The sequence below is a fragment of the Trichomycterus rosablanca genome, chromosome 7, assembly GCF_030014385.1.
Source record: "Trichomycterus rosablanca isolate fTriRos1 chromosome 7, fTriRos1.hap1, whole genome shotgun sequence".
NCBI classification, from domain to species: Eukaryota; Metazoa; Chordata; class Actinopteri; order Siluriformes; family Trichomycteridae; genus Trichomycterus; species Trichomycterus rosablanca.
This window is the reverse complement of record NC_085994.1, coordinates 23,060,630-23,088,457: the sequence shown is the minus strand read 5'-3', so window position 1 is coordinate 23,088,457 and position 27,828 is coordinate 23,060,630. Positions and strand designations below refer to the sequence as shown.

Sequence of the window (27,828 nt, the reverse complement as noted above, 5' to 3'; positions counted from 1 at the left end):
TATCTATCTATCTATCTATCTATCTATCACCCACCCACCCACCCATCCATCCATCCATCCATCCATCCATCCATCCATCCATCCATCCATCATACTAGGACTTTGTACCGAATCATAACTTAAATATGCATTATAGTCTGTTTTAATGTGAATTTGAAAGTGTACCTTGTTGTGGATTGTGAAAGTGAAAAGTAAAGATGTAGAGACAAAGCCCAGACCTTGGCCTTCTAGAAATTTCCATGTCTTCCTCAAAAAACATTTGAGGCTGCTTTCCCTGATCTCAATGAATTTTCCTAATGCAAAAACCCTAGATTTGCATGCTAATCCCGCCTTACCAGAGACAAACCTACATCTATTAGCCACATCACAATATGTTTCTAAACACACCTTAGCTGTAATGATAAAATAGCACAAAATAGCACAAAGACCATTATATCAGTATCAGAAAGCACATTAAAAAATCTGAATCATTCAGCATATAGAAATGGAGATATAAACACTTTATGATTATAAAGAATAGAGCAGAGAAATGTACTGATTCAAACAAACAAAATAACATTTACATGTAAAATATAAAAATAACCTATATTAACAAATACTGCCTCCAAGAAGCTGATCATCAATGTGGTGTTCTGTTCTTCCAGTGTCCACTTTGCATCGCTCACTTAGACCCTTTCCACCCTGTATACAAACTTCTAGGGTAACATGAGATGGTTTGGTGCAGATGGTTTGATTGTCAGAAATTGGTGAAAGGCTACACTGTCCTCCGCAAAGCACAGACGTACCTCTCTAGACCCATCCCTATTCAAACCTGTTGAATTTTTTATAGCTCGTCATCCACACTATTTCACTGCTTCATCCATGCATCTCATTCTCAGTTATGACTTATTCAAAGTGGGTTAAGCAGACCAACAAGTCCTGATCGGAATCTACCAAGGGGATTCATATCCAAATTAGGGAATGTAGGCTGGCACACGTTAGCTAACCACCTACCAAAAGTCTCACTGCTCCTACTTTTATAGATTTAACCTTATAAAAAACACCTTACACAAAGACTATTTTAAACGTGTAAGCTGTCTGAGAAGCAGATGTAAAGATCAGTCCTTTTAAACAACAATCAGAAATGTCCAGACTATTGACTGTAAGAGCATACAGGAAGAATTTTAAGCCTTTCGAAAGTACTTTGGACGGTATGAAGGACAAACAAATGGATCCTCAGCCAAATCAGACCTAACCTCTTACTCGATGCCCAGATAACCAAACCACAGCTCTCTTATTTTAGACAAATTATGAGAAGAACCAATTTAATGATAAAAAGACAATTCAGCTAGGAGAAGTTGAAGGTAAAGTGTTGAAGGTAAAAGGGGAAAATGACGAATGAGAAAAACATGAATGGATATGTAATTTCAAGAGCAATGAACCAGCCTATAAAAAGCTACAGGACCCAAACAGAAGACAGGATGTTCTGGGGAAACACCATCCATATACTCGTCAGAAGTCTCGATTGACTTGACGGCACTTAATAGCTTAAAATCTGTCCAAGCAATTAACATGTTTTTTTTTTTTTTTTATATAAAATAACACTTTTGTACAACCAAAATCCAAAACAAACAACAAAAGATTATCCAAAATAATGACACTAAATTAATTTAGGAAGCTTACCCTGTCCCTTTAAAATCCAGTCAGTCCAAAGAAGTTGAAAAGCCCAGAGTTGCTGAATGACCAGGTGTCACAGGATCCCATTCCACAGTGAATCTGACACTCTACCTGTTGGTCCTTCAAACTTTCCCCGCCCCTGGATACATATAAACCAATCCCAGCCAAGCAAAGTGATGTAACTGTCCAGGTGCTGACCAATCACAACGTAAAATTTGTTATGCAAAGTGCACACACGGGCACAACATGGCTCCCTTGTATTGAATCTCAAACCAACTTGTGCATTCTGCACACTCGACTTAAATGGGAATCTTAATTAGAAATGCTGAGAGATATTATATAACACAGGGTTCAACTGGTTGGCAATACTGGAAAAAAAAACTATAGGTGGGCACTCAGGCAGAATTTTAGAGGGCAGAATTTTAAAGAGAGCAGTATATATCTCAACATCAAAACTTATTTTAATCAGCTTATTTACGATGATAAAATCTTTGAATTGTTTTTTTTAAACCAACAAGACCCAGTCAAATAAGAAGATATCCGGCGCACTACATTAGGCCTGCCAGCTGTCTGTGGTTGCTATGAGCAGCTGTGTTGTTTTGAGCATGTTTACTGTTGAAACCTGGCAAACAATGTGTGTGTGTGTGTGTGTGTGTGTATCATATGGTGAAAAGAAACAAGTATTCAAGCGCTTTTCTATTTAATTGAAATACAGTAGAACCTTGACTTACGAAATTATTTGGTTCTGAAGGGCTGTTCTTAAGTCAAAATGTTCGTTAGTTAAACCTATTTTCCCCATAAGAAATAATGTAAATAGAATTAATCCGTGCCAGACCTCCCAAACCCCCCCTTACCTAACCTTTCTAATGTCTTAAATTGTCTTTTTTGTTATAAATACAAGTATATTTTCCCTTAAATCTTAAATTATAGAATAGACATTACTGTAATAAACAATAATAAACAACAATACACAGTAGTACTGTACTGTACAAAAAAACACACATCACATTTCAGTACAGTACGTGTGCTGTACCATACACCATAATAAATTAGGGCCATTTTGATATAGAATTTTACAAAATATAAAGAAAACACCAGGAAAAACACCATCTGACTGTAGTCCATCTGTTTCTCTACATACTTTTTTTTAGCCTGCTTTCACCCTGTTCTTCAATGGTCAGGACCCCCACAGCACCACCACAGAGTAGGTATTATTTGGGTGGTGGATCATTCTCAGCACTGCAGTGACACTGACATGGTGGTGGTGTGTTAGTGTGTGTTGTGCTGGTATGCGTGAATAAGACACAGCAGCGCTGCTGGAGTTTTTAAACACCTCACTGTCACTGCTGGACTGAGAATAGTCCACCTACCAAAAATATCCAGCCAACATTGCCCCGTAGGCAGCGTCCTGTGACCACTGATGAAGATCTAGAAGATGACCAACTCAAACAGCAGCAATAGATGAGCGATTGTCTCTGACTTTACATCTACAAGGTGGACCAACTAGGTAGGAGTGTCTAATAGAGTGGACAGTGAGTGAACATGGTACTTAAAAACTCCAGCAGCTGCTGTGTCACACACACCACCACCATGTCAGTGTCACTGCAGTGCTGAGAATGATCCACCACCTAAATAATACCTGCTCTGTGGTGGTCCTGTGGGGGTCCTGACCATTAAAGAACAGGGTGAAAGCAGGTTAGAAAGTATGCAGAGAAACAGATGGACTACAGTCAATAATTGTAGAACTACAAAGTGCTTTTATATAGTACTTATTTTTAAGCACATCATTGTGTATGCTCATGAACAGATGTGTGTGTGTGTGGGTGAGCTTTCTCTATATGCCCCCACAAGAACAGAGCAGTGATCAATTCTTAATGAGGGTGACAAGGGCCAGCCTGGGGCTGTCCACCTGGGAGCAGGTGTTCGTATGTTTGTGTGTTTGCATGTCCAGTGAAGTGAAAAGATGGTGGGTTAGGCTAATTAGCTCTCCACTTCAAAGGATCAGCTAACTCCTTTCTGTGACAGACATATCCACAAAGGCATAAACCAAACTCAATTATTAATCACTATGAACATGTTAAATGTTGCTTAGTACAGCATATTAGGTAGATATATGCAGCTGAATGACTGCTAAGCCCACCTTAATTTATTGCATTCGGATTACCTGTGATACAGAAACAAGCACTCCTATATAAACTGTTATTATACATGAACAGTATATACACAGTGACTCACTGATAATTAACAAATCACTGATTATTGATAAGCTCATTAATAAAACGTTATCCTACTTCCTTTCCAACAGCAAACCACATGTAAATGAATAAAGGAGACGGAAAAGGTTAGTGCACATATCACATATCAGCTTCAGGAACACAAAGCCGATGTTGTGCCAAATTCTAACTTTAGAATCAGACTCCTATTTGCGCGTAAACATGTTTTGGACCCACTGCAATCCAGACCAGTATGAAGAAAAAAGAAAACTTGGTGGTATGTGTTTATTATACACTGATCAACCATAACATTAAAACCACCTCCTCGTTTCTACACACACTGTCCATTTTATCGGCTTCACTGACCATATAGAAGCACTTTTTGGTTCTAAAATTACTGTAGTCCATCTGTTTCTCTGCATGCTTTGTTAGCCCCCTTTTATGCTGTTCTTCAATGGCCAAGACTCTCCCAGGCCCCCACAGAGTAGGTATTATTTGGGAGATGGGTCATTCTCAGCACTGCAGTGACACTGACATGGTGGTGGTGTGTTAGTGTGTGTTGTGCTGGTATGAGTGGATAAGACACAGCAGCTCTGCTGGAGTTTTTAAACACCTCACTGTCACTGCTGGACTGAGAACAGTCCACCAAACAAAAATATATCCAGCCAACAGCGCCCCGTGGGCAGCGTCCTGTGACCACTGATGAAGGTCTAGAAGATGACCAACTCAAACAGAAGCAACAGATGAGCGATCGTCTCTGACTTTACATCTACAAGGTGGACCAACTAGGTAGGAGTGTCTTATAGAGTGGACACTGAGTGGACACAGTATTAAAAACCTTCAGTAGCGCTGCTGTGTCTGATCCACTCATACCAGCACAACACATACTAACACACCACCACCTGTCAGTGTCACTGCAGTGCTGAGAATGATCCACCACCTAAATAATATCTGCTCTGTAGTGGTCCGGGGAGAGTTCTGACCATTGAAGAACAGCATGAAAGGGGGCTAAGAAAGCATGCAGAGAAACAGATGGACCGATAAAATGGACAGTGAGTGTAGAAACAAGGAGGTGGTTTTAATGTTATGGCTGATCGGTGTATCTTTATTATGCCCTAATTTTGAATGATTTTCTTCGAACATGTTTAATTTCCTTTTAAAGAATGGACAGTTCTTTGTAGGGAAGTATTAATATTATGAATTACTTCATGTCAGGTCCAGAGGGAGTGTGGCCTTAAAAAGCTGGTTCCACGTTCCTCACAGATTTTAAATAACCCCAGTTTGTTCCCAGGACACGCAGAACTTGTGCCAGTTTGAATCATTGTCATTACCATTTGGAACATATTTTATTGTATTTAAACACAACAGTGCACCAGCATGTACTTTCCTCCTCTAAATTATTTGCATTTTTGCCAAGTAGTTGTTTTGTTTTGTATTCCTGGATCCTGCACCTACACAGGTCATTTAGTAAACTGAGTTTCATTCAAGGATCTGTTTTACACCTGGGATTCACTAGTTATTCCCTAATGTACAATTTCTGAAGTGCCAAGTTTCCCATTGGGACTGTTTTTGCACTGGAAGGACTGTCTTCTCTGTTGCCATAAGCCGGACTAACTAGTTGGGCATCTGTGGTTTGGTGCTAATGTTATCTGGAAGCACCTGGTGAAGCAGTTGTGGGTACCGCAAAGCTCCAGAGTTCTGCGGATCTGAGATTTGAACCTTGTCCCATTTCACTGTCTGTAAAAAGTTTGTCATGGTCATCTCGGATGTTTTGATCTGGGTTCCTTTCAAAAACAAGTAGGTTATTGTTTGATTTTTTTCTGCTTTTTAAAAGGTGTTTTGCTATGTTTGTCCCGAAAATGTTGCAATATTAAAAAAGAATAATGTGCACATTAATTATTACTGTATATTACTAGTGTAAACCAGTTAAAAAGTATTACAGTCCCTTTTGTTTCTTAGTACAATGCTGTCTTTTTGCTACTATGCTTGCTCACGCTTGACTTAAATTGTAGTCTTTAATTAGATCGGGTGCAATGGACTGATTAGCGCCTATAAATTCAGCAAGCAAGGTTTCACTAACACAACAATCCTCAAGGGTTCAATTGAGCTGTGTTTGATAAGGGTCTTAGAACAACACATCATTCAACCCCATGAGATTAGCGGATTACTTGCTGGTGTGTTATCTTTTAGACTTCCTAATCTGCTGTCCATTAGGTTAAGTATGACTTCTTATCTTCTCCTCAAAACACTGTCATTCCATATAGACAGTAATGTGCAGAGAGCTTATTTAGTTAAAAGTAGTCGGACAATCATCTGTAGTTCTAATTTACTATAGAGCAGGAGCATCAATGTGGGCACTTTGGTGGTACAGCTATCTGTTATGCTAGTACACCACTGCTGAGATACTGGTTCAAATCTCAGCTGGTGCTATCAGCCAGCCGGGTGCCTGCACAAACTAAAATGTATTGGCACTATACACTATGTTGACCCTAAAGCAGAATAGAGGCTGTCGAATGTTGACATAGCTGGCCACATAATAAGTACTGTGACAGTATATTATCTAAGCCAGTGGTTCTCAAACCTTTTAGACCGAGTACCACCCATTATCAAATCGAAACTTCCAAGTACCACCTATGTTTCTCATCACAGAACCACATAAGGCTCACATTAATTAGGTGTGTGTATATATATATATATATATATATATATATATACATATATATATATATATACATATATATATATATATATATATATACATATATATATACAGTGTATCACAAAAGTGAGTACACCCCTCACATTTCTGCAAATATTTCATTATATCTTTTCATGGGACAACACTATAGACATGAAACTTGGATATAACTTAGAGTAGTCAGTGTACAGCTTGTATAGCAGTGTAGATTTACTGTCTTCTGAAAATAACTCAACACACAGCCATTAATGTCTAAATAGCTGGCAACATAAGTGAGTACACCCCACAGTGAACATGTCCAAATTGTGCCCTAATGTGTCGTTGTCCCTCCCTGGTGTCATGTGTCAAGGTCCCAGGTGTAAATGGGGAGCAAGGCTGTTAAATTTGGTGTTTTGGGTACAATTCTCTCATACTGGCCACTGGATATTCAACATGGCACCTCATGGCAAAGAACTCTCTGAGGATGTGAGAAATAGAATTGTTGCTCTCCACAAAGATGGCCTGGGCTATAAGAAGATTGCTAACACCCTGAAACTGAGCTACAGCATGGTGGCCAAGGTCATACAGCGGTTTTCCAGGACAGGTTCCACTCGGAACAGTCTTCGCCAGGGTCGACCAAAGAAGTTGAGTCCACGTGGTCGGCGTCAAATCCAGAGGTTGGCTTTAAAAAATAGACACATGAGTGCTGCCAGCATTGCTGCAGAGGTTGAAGACGTGGGAGGTCAGCCTGTCAGTGCTCAGACCATACGCCGCACACTGCATCAACTCGGTCTGCATGGTCGTCATCCCAGAAGGAAGCTGACGCACAAGAAAGCCCACAAACAGTTTGCTGAAGACAAGCAGTCCAAGAACATGGATTACTGGAATGCCCTGTGGTCTGACGAGACCAAGATAAACTTGTTTGGCTCAGATGGTGTCCAGCATGTGTGGCGGCGCCCTGGTGAGAAGTACCAAGACAACTGTATCTTGCCTACAGTCAAGCATGGTGGTGGTAGCATCATGGTCTTGGGCTGCATGAGTGTTGCTGGCACTGGGGAGCTGCAGTTCATTGAGGGAACCATGAATTCCAACATGTACTGTGACATTCTGAAACAGAGCATGATCCCCTCCCTTCGAAAACTGGGCCTCATGGCAGTTTTCCAACAGGATAACGACCCCAAACACAACCTCCAAGATGACAACTGTCTTGCTGAGGAAGCTGAAGGTAAAGGTGATGGACTAAACCCAATTGAGCACCTGTGGCGCATCCTCAAGTGGAAGGTGGAGGAGTTCAAGGTGTCTAACATCCACCAGCTCCGTGATGTCATCATGCAGGAGTGGAAGAGGATTCCAGTAGCAACCTGTGCAGCTCTGGTGAATTCCATGCCCAGGAGGGTTAAGGCAGTGCTGGATAATAATGGTGGTCACACAAAATATTGACACTTTGGGCACAATTTGGACATGTTCACTGTGGGGTGTACTCACTTATGTTGCCAGCTATTTAGACATTAATGGCTGTGTGTTGAGTTATTTTCAGAAGACAGTAAATCTACACTGCTATACAAGTTGTACACTGACTACTCTAAGTTATATCCAAGTTTCATGTCTATAGTGTTGTCCCATGAAAAGATATAATAAAATATTTGCAGAAATGTGAGGGGTGTACTCACTTTTGTGATACACTGTATATATATATATATATATATACATATATATATATATATATACATATATATATATATATATATATACATATATATATATATATATATACTGTATATATATATATATATATATGTGTATATATATATACAGGGGTTGGACAAAATAACTGAAACACCTGGTTTTAGACCACAATAATTTATTAGTATGGTGTAGGGCCTCCTTTTGCGGCCAATACAGCGTCAATTCGTCTTGGAAATGACATATACAAGTCCTGCACAGTGGTCAGAGGGATTTTAAGCCATTCTTCTTGCAGGATAGTGGCCAGGTCACTACGTGATGCTGGTGGAGGAAAACGTTTCCTGACTCGCTTCTCCAAAATACCCTAAAGTGGCTCAATAATATTTAGATCTGGTGACTGTGCAGGCCATGGGAGATGTTCAACTTCACTTTCATGTTCATCAAACCAATCTTTCACCAGTCTTGCTGTGTGTATTGGTGCATTGTCATCCTGATACACGGCACCGCCATTGGATGCACATGGTCCTCCAGAATGGTTCGGTAGTCCTTGGCAGTGACGCGCCCATCTAGCACAAGTATTGGGCCAAGGGAATGCCATGATATGGCAGCCCAAACCATCACTGATCCACCCCCATGCTTCACTCTGGGCATGCAACAGTCTGGGTGGTACGCTTCTTTGGGGCTTCTCCACACCGTAACTCTCCCGGATGTGGGGAAAACAGTAAAGGTGGACTCATCAGAGAACAATACATGTTTCACATTGTCCACAGCCCAAGATTTGCGCTCCTTGCACCATTGAAACCGACGTTTGGCATTGGCACGAGTGACCAAAGGTTTGGCTATAGCAGCCCGGCCGTGTATATCGACCCTGTGGAGCTCCCGACGGACAGTTCTGGTGGAAACAGGAGAGTTGAGGTGCACATTTAATTCTGCCGTGATTTGGGCAGCCGTGGTTTTATGTTTTTTGGATACAATCCGGGTTAGCACCCGAACATCCCTTTCAGACAGCTTCCTCTTGCGTCCACAGTTAATCCTGTTGGATGTGGTTTGTCCTTCTTGGTGGTATGCTGACATTACCCTGGATACCATGGCTCTTGATACATCACAAAGACTTGCTGTCTTGGTCAGATGTGCCAGCAAGACGTGCACCAACAATTTGTCCTCTTTTGAACTCTGGTATGTCACCCATAATGTTGTGTGCATTGCAATATTTTGAGCAAAACTGTGCTCTTACCCTGCTAATTGAACCTTCACACTCTGCTCTTACTGGTGCAATGTGCAATTAATGAAGATTGGCCACCAGACTGGTCCAATTTAGCCATGAAACCTCCCACACTAAAATGACAGGTGTTTCAGTTATTTTGTCCAACCCCTGTATATTAGTGATATGAATTATGGCTTCTTGACGGGAGCTGGATCTTTTGGCTCGGTTCCTTTCAAGGAGCCGTTCAAAAAGTGACTTCACGCTACTAGGTAAACTATAAGACACCCTCGATATTAACATCAAATTTGCATTAAATGTAGGCCTAATTCAAACATCACTTAAATGAGAAAGATTCATTTCAAAAGGCAAAAACACTACAGGGAAGAGGCAGACTGTGGTTGCATTTCATTAAGTTTCAGAAAAATCCTCTCTTGTACAGAGATGTGACTGTGTTTGTTTCTGCTTTAAAACATAAGCACAATGAAATAATCAGATTTAACAGAATTAAACAAGTTCATAGTTTATTTCTCAATTATTTGTAATTATACTACTATCTCTCTCTCTCTCTCTCTCTCTCTCTCTCTGTGTGTGTGTGTGTGTGTCTCGTTCTCCGCAATACTGAAAGATTTGAATATCGACAATACACAGCCTTTATTACGATTTACGATTAATTCCCCTTTACTGATGGAAGCTGAATGGGTGGATTACAGCCGATAAGAATTGTGCAGAAATAAAAGATTCGGCTCCTTTCGTTCATTTCAAAGATCCGTTCAATAGAATCGGCATGTGAGTGAGTGGGATGCGTCTGTTTAGCGGAGCAGCCAGGAACGAGATCAGTGAGCTTCAAACGCAGATCTGATCTGATAAAAGCGAGAGATCTACTGATAACTTTACTGATACGTTTCGGAAATTTCCAGATGGAAACCGCGAACGTGAAGTATAGACGTAATGAAGTACGGTGTCTGCGTAGCCCCGAATATTTTAAATAACACATTAGTTTTAATACGATTTGTTTTAATTCAACTGATTTTATTAAAACAGAATTATAAGAATTTTATTAGTAATTTACACATTTTGTTATTTTTTATTTATTATTATTATTTTTTTCGGTGCATGTAATTACTTTTCCGAGATTATCTGGCGTACCACCTCGTGCTGCTTCACGTACCACCAGTGGTACGCGTACCACAGTTTGAGAACCACTGATCTAAGCAATTGAGGGTTAAGGGCCTTGCTGAAGGGCCCAACAGTGGCAACCTGTCAGTGGTGGGGCTTGAACCAGCGACCTTTCGATTACTAGTCCAGTACCCTAACCACTAGGCTACAACTGCCCCCAGTAGCTGACCCCCACCCCGATTGAGAAGAGCGAGACTGTCACACTCCCCCTCCGACACATGCGCAGTAGTAGACTGCATCTTTTCATCCACACGAGGCGAGTTCATATGCCAATCAGCTTTGAGCACAGACAGCCACACCCTGATCAGCATTATTCCTTGACTCTGTGCAGACGTTATCAACCAGCCAGCAGAGGTCGTAATTCGCTCAGCTATGAGGAGTCCATATCTGGCTTATCCTACCCTATGAACAACAGCCAATCGTTGTTCATGCAGCCGCCAAGCCCAGCTGAATGGAAGAGCTGAAGAGTGGCAAAAACCCTATTGTTGACACTATACAAACTGTTTAATAGGGGAATAAATGCAGTTTGACTAATGGATATTACACTAGAGTAATAATTTGTTCTAATTACTTATCATGTAATCATAAAAAAGGTTTCATATATACAGTATATATATATATATATACTGTATATATATACAGTGTATCACAAAAGTGAGTACACCCCTCACATTTCTGCAAATATTTTATTATATCTTTTCATGGGACAACACTATAGAAATGAAACTTGGATATAACTTAGAGTAGTCAGTGTACAACTTGTATAGCAGTGTAGATTTACTGTCTTCTGAAAATAACTCAACACACAGCCATTAATGTCTAAATGGCTGGCAACATAAGTGAGTACACCCCACAGTGAACATGTCCAAATTGTGCCTAAAGTGTCAATATTTTGTGTGACCACCATTATTATCACTGCCTTAACCCTCCTGGGCATGGAATTCACCAGAGCTGCACAGGTTGCTACTGGAATCCTCTTCCACTCCTCCATGATGACATCACGGAGCTGGTGGATGTTAGACACCTTAAACTCCTCCAACTTCCACTTGAGGATGCGCCACAGGTGCTCAATTGGGTTTAGTCCATCACCTTTACCTTCAGCTTCCTCAGCAAGGCAGTTGTCATCTTGGAGGTTGTGTTTGGGGTCGTTATCCTGTTGGAAAACTGCCATGAGGCCCAGTTTTCGAAGGGAGGGGATCATGCTCTGTTTCAGAATGTCACAGTACATGTTGGAATTCATGTTTCCCTCAATGAACTGCAGCTCCCCAGTGCCAGCAACACTCATGCAGCCCAAGACCATGATGCTACCACCACCATGCTTGACTGTAGGCAAGATACAGTTGTCTTGGTACTTCTCACCAGGGCGCCGCCACACATGCTGGACACCATTTGAGCCAAACAAGTTTATCTTGGTCTCGTCAGACCACAGGGCATTCCAGTAATTCATGTTCTTGGACAGCTTGTCTTCAGCAAACTGTTTGCTGGCTTTCTTGTGCGTCAGCTTCCTTCTGGGATGATGACCATGCAGACCGAGTTGATGCAGTGTGCGGTGTATGGTCTGAGCACTGACAGGCTGACCTCCCACGTCTTCAACCTCTGCAGCAATGCTGGCAGCACTCATGTGTCTATTTTTTAAAGCCAACCTCTGGATATGACGCCGAACACGTGGACTCGACTTCTTTGGTCGACCCTGGCGAAGCCTGTTCCGAGTGGAACCTGTCCTGGAAAACCGCTGTATGACCTTGGCCACCATGCTGTAGCTCAGTTTCAGGGTGTTAGCAATCTTCTTATAGCCCAGGCCATCTTTGTGGAGAGCAACAATTCTATTTCTCACATCCTCAGAGAGTTCTTTGCCATGAGGTGCCATGTTGAATATCCAGTGGCCAGTATGAGAGAATTGTACCCAAAACACCAAATTTAACAGCCCTGCTCCCCATTTACACCTGGGACCTTGACACATGACACCAGGGAGGGACAACAACACATTTGGGCACAATTTGGACGTGTTCACTGTGGGGTGTACTCACTTATGTTGCCAGCTATTTAGACATTAATGGCTGTGTGTTGAGTTATTTTCAGAAGACAGTAAATCTACACTGCTATACAAGTTGTACACTGACTACTCTAAGTTATATCCAAGTTTCATGTCTATAGTGTTGTCCCATGAAAAGATATAATGAAATATTTGCAGAAATGTGAGGGGTGTACTCATTTTTGTGATACACTGTATATATATATATATATACAGTATATATGTATATGTATACGTATATATATACATATATACAGTATATATATATATATATATTAGGGCTGTCGAAGTTAACGCGATAATAACGCATTAACGCGACCTCAATTTAACGCGATTAAAAAAATGAGTGCCATTAACGCAAATTCTAGTTCATGTTGACACTTGACTGGTAGAACAAACGTTTTAATGTCGGACTTGCCACCGTTTTTCATTTGCGGTTTGTTAACATAATGTAACCGATCGTGGTAGTGATGCACTTGCATAATAAAGAAATAAATACACGCTATATTCACAAGTTGTCGGGAGCAGAACACTTTATTACACTTAATTAACTTCTTCTTCTGTACCGAATACCGGAAAGCTGAGTCGAGCACGTTAGTTCATGAACTATGGAAGCCCCAAAGGGTCAAAACACACTCACTTCGTGTAGAAACGTCCATCAAACCATCGTCACGATACAACCACAGACAAGTCTGATACAATAACTACGCCTTATCCCACCTAAAGCACCGCTGATCTACAATGTTTGCTGATGGAGAAATTCTAACCTACAATCTGACATTTACTGCCTAGTATGTGAGTGAATAAACTCCCTTACAGTTTTCTCTTGTCCCAGCAGTTTTTAACATCAGTACATTTAGCATAAAATGTGTTCACCATTTTAATTGTAACATTTCACTTAAAAATCCTTGTTTTCTATAACATTTACACAGATTTTTTTTTATGCGATTAATCGCGATTAACTATATGAAATTCTGAGATTAATCGCGATTAAAATTTTTAATCGTTTGACAGCCCTAATATATATATATATATATATATATATATATATATATATATATATATATATATATATATATATATATATACAGTATATATACAGTATATCAAAACATATAGTAAATGAAGGTAATATGTGACTCACAAGCTTTACTTTAAATGTCATACATAGTATATGTGTTTTAGGACGTAGTTCCATCTATTTTTTATTCGTTTCATTTCCATCAACCGCTTTATCCTTGTCTGGGTCGTGCGGGTCTGATGTCACCAAGAAACACTGTGCACAAGGCAGGAATACCTTAGGACTTTGGCCACCCTTACTCCAGACATAGCCACTGTCTGTGTAGATGATTTAAACCCAGATCGCTGCACCACCCGAGCGCTTAGTTGCGTGCATGTGGAATGATTTTATGCAACATTTTACACTGCCTCCATTACAAATTTACATAGCTTCTATAAATAGCTTCTGACTAATAGCATATGATTTGTTTATGTTAAATTTCGGAACATAAGAATGATGTGTGCTGTACCTCTTTTTTCACCGTATAATTGTCCACATGACGAAGGTTGCTCTTCACCTTGAGGAACTCATCCTCGGGTAGATTCGATGCAGGGTACGTCGGTGGTGGTGGAGGGGGGAATGTGGGAGGGGGTGGATGCTGTGATGGTCCATCCGCCTTTTGAGCCCCATCAGTAACATCAGGGTTTAACATGTCCATGTAGGCCTGCATGTCAGTGATGACCGACTCAGGGCCTCCTTAAACAGAAATCATACAGTCAAGTTTAATCATGCATAAGAATGTAGGTTCAGGTTACTTTATTAGAATGGCACTTTCTACGGTTTATTTTAGTTTGAATTATTCTCATAAATCTATTGTTTAAATCATGTTTTAATCTTGTTTTATTTTATATTCTCTTTTTATAATGTTAAACTTTAATTATTGGCTTTGTTTTTTCTAATTTGTAAAGAACTTTGAATAACCGCAGTGCATGAAAGGGGTTATAAATAAACAGTGACAGTGAGGTGTTTAAAAACTCCAGCAGCGCTGCTGTGTCTTATCCACTCATACCAGCACAACACACACTAACACACCACCACCATGTCAGTGTCACTGCAGTGCTGAGAATGATCCACCAGCCAAATAATACCTGCTCTGTAGTGGTCCTGGGAGAGTTCTGACCATTGAAGAACAGCATGAAAGGGGGCTTACAAAGCATGTAGAGAAATAGATGGACTACAGTAAGTAATTGTAGAACTACAAAGTGCTTCTATATGGTAAGTGGAGCTGATAAAATAGACAGTCTGTGTAGAAACAAGGAGGTGGTTTTAATGTTACGGCTGATCGGTGTATATGCCTACATGTAATGTATATTAGCCTACATTCAAGTCAAGGTCAAAATGTTATAAAGACAGACTCCTGGACCCTCGTCCTTTAACGGGGGATGTCGGTGATTGTCAGGACAAGGACATGGATTGTAATACACTGCTTTAGTTGATTTAGGGTCAAATAGGATATAGCCCAGTGATTTTTATTTATTTATTAGGATTTTAATGTTTTACACACTTTGGTTACATTCATGACAGAAACAGTAGTTAATAGTTACACAAGATTTATCAGTAAGTTTTATGTCAGACACAGCCATGGACAATTTTGTATCTCCAATTCACCTCACTTGCATGTCATTGGACTGTAAGAGGAAACCCACACAGACACAAGGAGAACATGCAAACTCCAAACAGAAAGGACCCGGACCGCCCCAGCTGGGGATTGAACCCAGGACCTTCTTGCTGTAAGGGGACAGTGCCACCCACTGAACCAGCAAGCCGCCCCAGTGATTTTTAGTTCCAGTCCTGGAGACACACTGTCAGGTATTCTCAGCCCCAGTGAACTTGATCAGGTGCTGCTATGACCATTTGCACTCACACGAAGCAGTGTGCACTGCAGGTTTATTAAACTGTAAAACAACGTTATTTCTTGTTTTTTTCTATTGACAATAACAGAACCAAAAAACAAGAAACGACCCATTTACTGTTTTTAACCCTTTGATGCACAAGCTAAGCAAACCCCTTCTAATGCACAACATGGGTCAAAAATGACCCATATTCATCCATTCAAGAATATTTTCATATGCACATTTGTCAGTTATTCATGTATTTGCTGTCTTAGCTAATAAAAGCTATCTATACTAGAATATGTAAACAGCTAGCAAGCAAATAGTATTGGACATATTCAAGATTCAAGAGCCTAATCTTTGGTTGTCTTTCAAAAGATCAGTAAATATGTTTTTGACTACAAACACTTACAGTACACTTACAGTCAGTAGTTTCTGTCAAATTCCATAGTAAATACATTTTTGACCCATGTTGTGCATTAGAAGGGTAGTGATACAAAAATGATTTTTATTAAAAAAGAAAAAAATATAAAACTGAAATAAGGATTTGTGATGATCAAAAACAAGTTAATTGAAAAATTCATGGAAGCTTGAATGACGAAATTAATTTATTGCAAAGATATAGAAAATAAAAACTCAGTTGGGTCACTTTTGACCCAGGTTGTGCATCAAAGGGTTAATAATGGTTTCTGAAATGAAAATCCAATGACCAAAGTTACACAGACAAAAGGTTTACTTGCCTTGCTTTGTACCCGTAGGTAAATTTGGTAAACCATAGGTAAATTCATATGCTGTTACTCCACTCACTTTTCAAACTCAAATTGTTCAAATGTCCCACTAATGAATGACTAATGTATACATCAATTACAGTGCAGTTATATTAGAACATGGAAAATTATTTAAATCTACTGCTGGGCGGCACGGTGGCTAAGTGGGTAGCACTGTCGCCTAACAGCGAGAAGGTGCTGGGTTCGATCCCCGGGTGGGGCGGTCTGGGTCCTTTCTGTGTGGAGTTTGCATGTTCTCCCCATGTCCCCGTGGATTTACTCCGGGTGCTCCGGTTTCCTCCCACAGTCCAAAGGCATGCAAGTGAGGTAAATTGGAGACACTAAATTGTCCATGACTGTGTTTGAAACAACATTATGAACTGATGAATCTTGTGTAATGAGTAACTACTTTTCTTGTCATGAATGTAACCAAAGTGTAAAATATGTTAAAATCCTAATAAACAAACAATTTACTGCTTTATTTTCAATAACTGTATAGAAAAATACTGTTAATATCACTATTAGCTTGATCCAGAAGAATGATAATAATAATTAATAATAATAATGATAATAAAATTCCCCCAAAATCCCACAAATTGCTTAGTCTTTCCACTGGAGGGCACCACTAGCTAGCACAGCCTAGACGGCATAGTGGAATAATTGCACCAAATCTCTTCCAGCTCAGTGAGCACCAGTGTTCCCACCATTGTTAAGACGTGCACACAGAGTGCAGCAATAGGCAGCAAAGGGGTTCATGAACTACTGGTCATGAGATATTGAAAGGAGCAAGACATTGTTTAAAACACAAAGGGAAGGCAGGGAAATGACTACCAAGGGCCACATTAAAGACTAGAGATGCATGAGTACCGATACTGGTATCGGGTATTTGCCTGATACCGCGCTCATTAACTTGTACTCGTACTCGCAAACGAGGCTCCGATACTAAACATCCGATACCGTGTGCCTAGTGCACGTTGCTGCGTTATGCCTAGTTCACACTACACGATTTTTGCCCTGATTTTCGCTCGGCGACTGGTCGGCGCTAGATTTTCCGGCTCGGGAGCAACTCGGCGTTCTCTCGGCGATCAAAACTCGGCTCTCGATCACTAAGTGTGAACTATCCAACAACTCGATCAGACCGGCTCGCAGAGTTTTCTAGCACGTCAGATCAGAGCGGTAGAGAGAATCTACGGCTCTGCGTCAGATATCTAATCTGAGATGTGCGACTGGGAATGAGTGACATGTCGAACAGCCAATGAGAACGCAGGATACGGTGTGAGGGGAAACGTAGGAGAGGAGTGTAAACAGGTGGGACAGGGGGATAATATAGTTTATATCAGAATACACCGGCACACACACACACACGTTTTACAGTATTTCTGACCTGATCGTTCTCTACAAAACATAACAAAACACCAACATTGCAAAAATATTTATTAACCTCCAGCTCACTATAGAACAATCCATGCTATTCGTGTTGCCAAATCCACTCAGATTCATTAATTTTTCCTCCTTGATTTCATCAGATCAGCGCACAAACACTTTCATCACTCGCCACTTGTTGACTTGCATTTTTGGACGTGGTATCTATTCTAAATAGGTATTGGTATCGGTATCGGCAAGTACAAAAATACATGTACTTGTACTCATACTCGGTTGGGAAAAAATGGTATCGATGCATCCCTATAATAAAGACAGAACCTTTAGAAAATCATATGGCACCATAAAGGTCAACATAGATTTGTATTGTACTTAACATAAATGTCTGATGCAGTGCTTCCCAAAGTGGGGGTGCAGCAATGCAAGTGAATGAGGCATGTTTGAACACTGCTAAGATAAGACAAGTTTGTGAGAGTTAGACAGTAATTTAAGACACATAATGCATGTCACTTGAAATAATTTCAATGTTAGGGTGTTTGTTTATTAGGATTTTAACGTCATGTTTTACACTTTTGGTTACATTCATGACAGGAACGGTAGTTACTCATTACATAAGGTTAATCAGTTCAAAAGGTTACATCGAACACAGTCTTGGACAATTTAGTGTCTCCAATTCACCTTACTTGCATGTCATGTCTTTGGACTGTGGAAAGAAACCCACGCAGACATGGGGAGAAGATGCAAACTCCACACAGAAAGGACCTGGACTGCCCCACCTGGGGATCAAACCCAGGACCTTCTTGCTTTGAGGCGACAGTGCTACCCACTTAGCCACCGTGCCGCCCCAATGTTAGAGTGAATAAGAAGTCATCAATAAGGTAAAAAAATGTTTGGATTACGATGTTTAAAATAAATTCCAGTGGAGTTTGAAAGCAAAAGATGTATATGTGTGTGTCGGTGGGGTGGGATCAAAAATCTCAAATATATGGCGCCAAGGTGGTGCAGCGGGATATTTCACCAGCTCTGCTACCGGTTGGCTGGGTGGCATCTAGCAGGCACAATTGGCAGTGCCTGCAGCAGACACAAAATTGGCCACCTGCTGGGTGAGGAAATGACCAGACTAAGTGGGTGGGGTCTTCAAACGCTGTGTAAGAACCCGGATTAGCAGATAGAGGTGCCTGTGCAGAAGCACGGGTATTAAAAAGGGGTCCGCAAAGACTGCGCACATGTCGGAGGGCACATGACAAATTGACTACGCTAAATCGGGAGAAAATGCATTATAAAAAAAAAAAATTAAAAATAAATAAATATGAAAAAAGTTTGGGAACCACTGGTCCAAGTTTTTATAAATAAATTATTGTTCTTATTTTTTGCAATTCTGTGTGCATTATCACAAAACAATGTTGTGAAATAAATGTCAAACAATGCTGTGTTCATGATTAGAATAAATTTTAATTTTTGTTATCTGTGTGTGTGTGTGTGTGTTTAGAACTTTGTGGGCAAAAACATACTTATCAGTTTTGACCTTGTAGGGACATTTAAATTGTCCTTAAGTAGAGTACTTGTTTACAAAGATCCAGTTTTTATTTTAAAAAGTTTTGTCTGGCACCATGTCCCTGTTCTGATCATATCTATATATCGCAAGAATGTAAGTTAAGGGCTATATTATCTTTGCAGATGTGCAAAGGTCAGTTAACAATGAAACCTGTGCCTTGTGGAACCTACCTGGTGGTATTCGCTGTGCTGGCAAACTGTTCTTCTTCTCCCCTGTGCTGGCCTGACTGGAGTTTGCTGAGTCATAGTTAGACAGCGAGCTGGATGGAGAGCCCACAGCGAAATGAGCTCCTGTGTTTAGTGTGGCGTTTGGAGATGAGAGGCCCGAGTCAGGCTGCTTATACTCAAGGTCTGTTGAAGGATCGCGTGATAAGACACGGTGTGATACGCTCTGGAAGGAAAACAGGAAGAAATTAGCTAATGTTACTTTACAGTGCTGTTTATGTCTGGTTAATTATTTGTACTTAATCAATCGGCTTCTTTTATTGATCCCTGCTGTTTTAGGGTCTAAATTACAGTCTTGGCTCAAAAATAAATGGTACTTTTTGGTAAATGGTACAGCAATTATTTTTACATTAATTTCCCCCTGCTAAAAGATGCTATATTTAAAGCATTAACTTACTATAATGCGTTTTAATATTGTCTTTATAATATATTTCTTTTTAAAGATGCATTTGTTTTCCAACTATCGCTGGGGATCCAAGGTTCAAATTTCCAGAGGCGTTATTGGCTGATCAGCTGTCAACATACAGATATGATGTACAAAAACCGTACTCACTTCAACCCTGACCAGGATAAAACAGTGGTAAAACATAAAAATGAAATGAGTTAAAAAGTCTTATTCATGATAAACCAGGAAAAAACGAAACATGACCAAGTGATATCAATTAAGGTAAAAGGCTATTTGTAAAATCAAAATGTAATCAATATGAATAGGGTTTCTTTTTTTTTTTTTTTTTTTTTTTTTTTTTCTTTTTTTTTTTTTTTTTTTTTTTTTTTTTTTTTTTTTTAAAAGGCCACATAAAGTATTTGGAAATGCTTTGGAATTTAACATAAAAGTATGTTTGATATGCTTCTTACCATATTTTCGACTGTGCGGAGGTACTTGGCACACTGCAGATGGCCGTTGTGTTCAGCCAGCTCTGCTGCAGTAAAGCCATCTTGGTCTTGAATACTCAAATCCACACCATTCACCACCAGAATCTGACAGCACTATGTGGACATTAAGAATAAGAAAGAAACTTAGGGACATGCAGGTCTCTGGTTAGAGCTTGATATGTGTTACGTCTTTCCAGTACGTATTTGGTTTATTCTCCATGCTTCATAGCTTGTTTAAGATTTTGATACCAAAGAGTTTAAATGTAGGTTATATATAAAAATACATAAAAGCGGACAAGATGGGCAGCCTGCAAGTTTAAATCTCAGCTCTGCTATCGGCCCGCCTGGCACTTACACAGACATGATTGGCTATGTCTAAGGGTGGGAGGGCTGAATTTTTATATCCTTCTCTTATATATGCTCTGTATTTTAAATCTGCCGTGTTTTTTAGGATGAACTTAATGCTCGTAATTTTGTTTTTCTATGCACCTTGGTGTACAGTGAAATGACAATAAAGTTAATCTTGGATCTTAAATCTTAAAGGGATTTCTTATTGCTGCTGCAGTTGCGAACTCTGTTGACTGGTCGATGACACCTGCACAAAAACAATGGATAAAGGAAAGCAGTGTGTGTCCCTCCATACACAATACTGATTCCTGTGTGAACCTGCCTCGGTCAGGTGAAGAGAAGTGCTAGTAGAGAGGAGTACTACACACGTGTTGGAGGGTGTGTGTGTTAGGTACAGCCCTCCTTGGTCAGGATAGGGGTCTGTTGCAGTGGAGGAGATACAACTGGGTAATTGGATTTGGAGAAAAAGTGAAAATTACAGAAAAAGACTACTGAAATCTCACAGGGTAAATCTGGCTTGAGAGATTCAAAGTAAACATGGATTCCACTGTGCTGCACTGTTCTGAATCAAACAAAACAAAGTGGTTTAAATAAATTGACACATTTTGTTCTTTTGTGTTCACTAGAATCAAGTAATAAAACTTCTGGGACCTACTATCACAGTTCGGCTTTCTATTTTCAACACTGCTCTTCCCACAAGCAGTTAAGAGACATTAAGAGACATTTTTCAGGAGAGGTTAGTAGACAAAGCCCAAATCATGCATAATTAAATGCAAAATTCTTCACTGAGCCTTGTCTAATTTTACTTTGTAATTCATTTGTTCAATTTCTCTTCTTTTGTTTAATGTCTTTGATGCGTGTTAAACTTTTTATCTTGCACATCTCTCAGACTCGCGCATTAAATCAGGCTGTAACAAAGAAAGCAAAAAATAGTACAGTATGTTAAATTTGATTACCAGTATTTGTTTGTTTATTAGGATTTTAACGTCATGTTTTACACTTTGGTTACATTCATGACAGGAACGGTAGTTACTCATTACACAAGGTTCATCAGTTCACACAAGGTTATATCGAACACAGTCGTGGACAATTTAGTATCTCCAGTTCACCTCACTTGCATGTTTTTGGACTGTGGGAGGAAACCGGAGCACCCGTAGTAAACCCACACAGACACAGGGAGAACATGCAAACTCCACACAGAAAGGACCCAGACCACCCCACCTGGGGATCGAACCCAGGACCTTCTTGGTGTGAGGCGACAGTGCTATCCACTTAGCCATTGTGCCGCCCGATTAACAGTATTTAAACACTTGTGATGTGTCAGCTATGTCATTATTATTAATCACATAAGCCACCAAAAGAAAGCTAAATTACTAATTCTAACCAGCAACATAAATGAAATATATTTATTTATACTCTATAAATTGTGATATGTCAGTAATGCGAATACGATCAGACAGTAACAGTAGTAAAAACTTTGGAATGACACAACAAGCCCTTCGCTAGAGGGCAGATCCATTGCCTTTAAAGGCAAAATTTGCTGAGACTTATCACTTACGCTTTGCTGTGCTAGTCATGCAAATGAGGGTTTTTTCAGTTTTGCATCCTGTTTAGCTAACACCTGCTTTATGTTCTGTGCACCAAGCCCACATCCTACTTAACCAGGATTAAAGCAACAGCTAGGTGAACACATGTTCAATGTGGACCAGATATACTATGTATGAGGAGGCCCGGAAATCAGATCCTCCTGAGATGCTTTTGGATCTGCCGTGATCTGTTTCCATGCCTGCATTCGCTAACTGCAACACAACAAAAGAAGCTATAGCTGATTCCTGATTATACCATACATTTGACCATGCTCTGACCCAACTCAAGGTATGCCTAGGTATAGAACTTTACTGTACTGAATATGGGTGTATAAGTCTTGTACAGTGGCTCAGTGGGTAGCACTGTGGCCTCACAGCAAGAAGGTCCTGGGTTTGATTTGGTCCTGGGGTTGCGGGGGTGCTGGAGCCTATTGGAGCCAAGGCACACAGTAACACACTGGACGGGTAGTCAGCCCATTGCAGGGCAGACACACACATACACACACACACACACACCCACACCCACTCATACACATACCCATTCACCTATAGGGCAATTCAGTGTCTCCAATTAACCTGACTGTATGTTTTTGGACTTTGGGAGGAAACTGGAGCTCCCGGAGGAAACCCACGCAGACACAGGGAGAACATGCATACGCCCCACCTGGGGATCGAACCCAGGACCTTTTCGCTGTGAGGTGACAGTGCTACCCACTTAGCTATTATGCCGCCCAGTGAGGTGAATTAAAGATACAAAATTGTCCATGACTGTTTGACATTAAAGACTTAAACTGATAAATCTTGTGTAACTACCTGTCCTATCATGAATGTAACCATAAAGTGTGTAAAACATGACATTACAATCCTAATAAATAAATAAATAACATCTTTGTAATTCTAATATAACCAGAAGAAATGAACAAATCCTGCAAAGAAAACACCTTCACATTGAGATCTGTGGGCCACCCACCTCCAGCTCCCCATTCTCGGCCGCATCATGGAGAGGTGTCCCACCCCAGCTGTCTGTCACGATCTCTCCCCCATGTAGGAGAAGCCAGCTCAGAACCTTTGCATGACCTCGGCTGGCAGAGAAGTGCATGGCAGTGGCGCCATCTTTGTCCTGGTCCGTCAGGCTGATGTCTGTGAAGTTCATCTGCACAGAGACAAAGCAGAAAAATGACCTGAAACGGTTGTCATGCGTGGAATAGTAGTAGGGACTGTAAGTAAGCACAGGGGTTAGAACATTGTTATAATTGTAAGGGGTGAATCACATAGAATGTTTGAATTAATCTGATTAAATTTAATTCATGAAATAATAAGGCTTAAAGGATCTTAGGAGTATAAAGTCTGAAGTGTAAATTAGCTCCCTTTCTTTAAAAACATTATTTAACTGCTGTTCCCGAATTTTAAAGGTCAGCACAGTATTTATGCCAGATGTCCTTCCTCACATAAACCCTCCTTATTGTATCCAGGCTCAGGACCAGAACTGAGATTGCACTGACAAGTGCACCTCCCAATGGCTAGGGTGTTTGGCCACTCCCCAGACATAGCCAATCATATATGTGTACACTGATCAGCCATAACATTAAAACCACCTCCTTGTTTCTACACTCACTGTCCATTTATATCAGCTCCACTTACCATTTAAAAGCACTTTGTAGTTATACAATTACTGACTGTAGTCCACCTATTTCTCTACATACTTTTTTAACCTCCTTTCAATCTGTTCTTCAATGGTCAGGACCCCTACAGGACCACTACAGAGCAGGTACTATTTAGGTGGTGTATCATTCTCAGCACTGCAGTAACACTGACATGGTGGTGGTGTGTTAGTGTGTGTTGTGCTGGTATGAGTGGATCAGACACAGCAGCGCTGCTGGAGTTTTTAAATACCATGTCCACTCACTGTCCACTCTATTAGACACTCCTACCTTGTAGAGACGATCGCTCATCTATTGCTGCTGTTTGAGTTGGTCATCATCTAGACCTTCATCAGTGGTCACAGGACGCTTCCCACGGGGTGCTGTTGGCTGGATAATTTTTTGGTTGGTGGACTATTCTTAGTCCAGCAGTGACAGTGAGGTGTTTAAAAACTCCATCAGCATTGCTGTGTCCTATCCACTCATACCAGCACAACACACACTAACACACCACCACCATGTCAGTGTCACTGCAGTGATCCACTACCCACTACTCTGTAGTGGTCCTGGGAGAGTCCTGACCATTAAAGAACAGCATGAAAAGGGGCTAACAAAGCATGCAGAGAAACAGATGGACTACAGTCAGTAATTGTAGAACTATAATGTGCTTCTATATGGTAAGTGGAGCTGATAAAATGGACAGTGTGTGTAGAAACAAGGAGGTGGTTTTAATGTTATGGCTGATCAGTGTATATGTTTTACTTCCACAAATATGTAAAAATTACTTACCAACCAAACAATGACAGTATTGTGTCCCATCTGTGCAGCAGCATGCAACGGTGTCATTCCATCATTGGCTCTGATAGTTGACTCTGCCCCACATTCCTTCACTAGGTACTGGACGACCTCTAGGTGTCCTTCTTGACATGCAAGATACAGAGGTGTGGCACCATTCTTGGTTTGGGAGTTGACAACACTGGAAAATAATAAATGTGGGAACAGAGAAACATTATATAAGATATAAAAGACCTATTTCCTTTATACCAGATCTGCTAATTTATCTTGGCAATGAATGGGGATCAGAGCTTTATAATGAGGTCTGGCACTGTCTTACTGAAATAATCATGGACCTACTGGGAATAGATGTCAACTTGAAGGCAGCACATGTCTCTCTAAAATGCTTCCACATTAATAGTACCTTTACACTTATACCAGTAACCCATGCCGTGGGCACTGATGCACCCCCATGCCATGACAGATGTAGGCTTGCTTTATACATCGTATTGAATCTCAGCTATGCCATCCGGCTGGGTTAGGCGGTTACATGAACAACGGTTGGCTGGTGTTCAGGGTGGGATAAGCCGGACCAGGGTTCCTCATAACTGGTGCAATTACGACCTCTGCTGGCTGATTGATGGTGCGTGCATAAAGTTGGGGAATAATGCTGATCAGGGTGTGGCTCTTCGTACACAAAGCTGATCCGCATATGAACTCGCCTCATGCTGGTGAAAAGATGCAGGCTACTGCACACATGTCGGAGGGGGCGTGTGTCCGTTTCGAAGCTCCTCAGTCAGCAGTGGTGGGTTGTATCGGTAGAGGTAAAGCAAATTGCAATCAAAGTAATTTGATACGACTAGATTAGGGGAGAAAATTAGGGGGGATAATAGAAAAAGGGGAAATAAGCTGTATGCTGTATTTATTGTCTCACTAAAGCTAAAATAATGTAATTTAACACTAAAATGGTCCAAATTCTTAGAATTCTGTAAATATCGATGTGTTTAATCAAATATTAAGAATAAACATGTAATACTCTTTGTGAAGAGTTTGTGGGAATTTAAGAATGATGGCATACTAAGCCATAGTCGTTTAATTATACCATTAATGGGGTTCCTATTTAACATACTCTTTATTAAAATTGGCACGCCACCTGAATCTTGCCTGTAGGTATGTTTCGGCTGTGACCTGCCCTCTATTGGATATTTAAATTTTCCATCATTACAACCATAATTTGTGAATGGTGCTGCTTATGTCACAGTAGCGTGCCTACCTGGCCTGTTTGTTATTTGCAAGCCTAACCACAGACTTAGAGAGAAACTACATGATGATACACATCAAGCCTAACCTAACCACATCCACTCACAGCAGGATGTCAGCGAAGGAGCAAGGACCTCCCCTTTAAATCCCATAAGGAGTGGGTTTTATTTGGATCCTGACTGACAAGTTAGCAATGGGGGTTCTAAGAGGATTAGTGGCACTTCATTAGTTTCAGCGTTAGTCAGGGCTAAACAGGTAGAAGGAACTGAATGATGGAGCCGGTGGAAGAGGAAGCAAAAAAGACCTTTAAAATTATCTGGAAAATTGACTGTAATGCAGACATCTAATCATTAGTTCCTGACATTTGTCCTTTGTCCTAGTTCATCAGTCAAGTGCCCTCCTGCTCACCCCCATCCTCCAACAGCGTCAGTGGTTACCAATATTCCCCCATATCAAGTACAAACTAATCTTGCCTGCTTTGAAGCCCCTATATTGTCGCCCCTATATACCTTAGTGAGCTCATTTATCCTTACTGGCCCTGTCACAGTGGACGTCTCGCTGTCCCTCATAGAGATTTGCATCAGCAGGTGGCGGGTCTTTCAGTTCTACTGCTGCTAAACTTAGGAATTCCTTCCCACAATCTCTTTGTGACTGCTTTACCATCTCTTTCTTTAAAGTTAAATTAAAATGTTTCTCTTTACTGCTCATTATTCCTCTTTCATGCCTAAGTTTTGTTGTTTTCCTCTCCCCCATTGTTATGAGGGCACTGTGGCTTGGTGGGTAGCAGTGTGGCCTCACAGCAAAAAGGTCCTGGGTTTGATTCCCAGATCAAGAGGTCCTTTCTGTGTGGACTGTGCTTGTTCTCCCAGCGTATGTGTGGGTTTTCTTCGGGGAGTCCAAAGACATGCAGTCAGGTTAATAAGAGATACTAAAATTGCCCACACAATTGTGTGTGTGTGTGTTTGCCCTGTGATGGACTGGCAACCTGTCCAGGGTGTTTCCTACCTTTCGCCCAGTGAATTACACCCACCGTGACCCTGAGTGGGACAAGGCTGTGGTAAAACAGATAATAAATAAATGAGTCATTGGGTATGTGAAAGGTGCTACATAAACGAAAATTACAATAATAAAAAAAAAACAAGCCAGAACAAATATGCTGAATATTATAAACAAACACATTGCGCAATCGGGGCCTCTTTCATTAGGAAGTGGTCAGACATGTAAATGATTAATGGGTGTAATCTAGCTGGGTCAGTCACATGGACAAGAAGAGAAAGCTACATGGACACACACACATATACACACGTACACAAAGCACACATTTACAGTATGTGTAGAGATTTTTACCTTATGTATTTATAATTGCACTAAAATGACTAGGCTAGCACAACAGAGCCATTTGAACCACTTCAAAAACAAGCAAGTTTGAAGTATGTGCGCTGTACCCAGACTTTATTTTCAAGAAGAAATGGGATGCTAGTACGGTTGTAAATACGCTACATACTTTTTCATACAGCGTCAGACACCAAATAAGCATTTCTACTTAAAATTATTCAAAAAAGGGTAAACGGTGAATGATTTAAATAATCCAAATGTGCTGAACACTTTTAAAAAAGTAAATGTATGATCATGTATGATAATGTCACAAAGTCTCCTGCCCTATACATCCCATCTGGCTCGATAGCAAGCTGTGTAAATAATTTAGACCTGAGTGAAAAACTTTGTCACTTCAGTAACACAAGCAGCAGTCAGAGGATGAATTGCTGATGAAACTGAGGGCCGTGCAGCTAACTAACAAAGCCCCTCTGACCTTCTATACAAAGGACAGACACTCTTTAATGTGCAAAATGTCCCAGTCACATTCACAGCACAGACGTATTCACTGACT

At 40.6% G+C, this 27,828-nt stretch overlaps 1 protein-coding gene across 1 annotated transcript in view; it reads right to left on the bottom strand.

Annotated features, from left to right (window-relative positions):
• Positions 1–27,828, bottom strand: part of espn (espin) — a 90,137-nt gene that overhangs the window by 42,877 nt on the left and 19,432 nt on the right. Inside the window, exons 3-7 of the mRNA XM_062998534.1 lie at positions 24,696–24,882; positions 23,237–23,419; positions 20,315–20,446; positions 19,406–19,625; positions 14,171–14,394 (exon numbers count right to left, since the gene is read on the bottom strand). Of these exons, the coding sequence (XP_062854604.1) occupies positions 14,171–14,394; positions 19,406–19,625; positions 20,315–20,446; positions 23,237–23,419; positions 24,696–24,882 (946 nt within the window). The remainder of the gene's footprint in view (positions 1–14,170; positions 14,395–19,405; positions 19,626–20,314; positions 20,447–23,236; positions 23,420–24,695; positions 24,883–27,828) is intronic.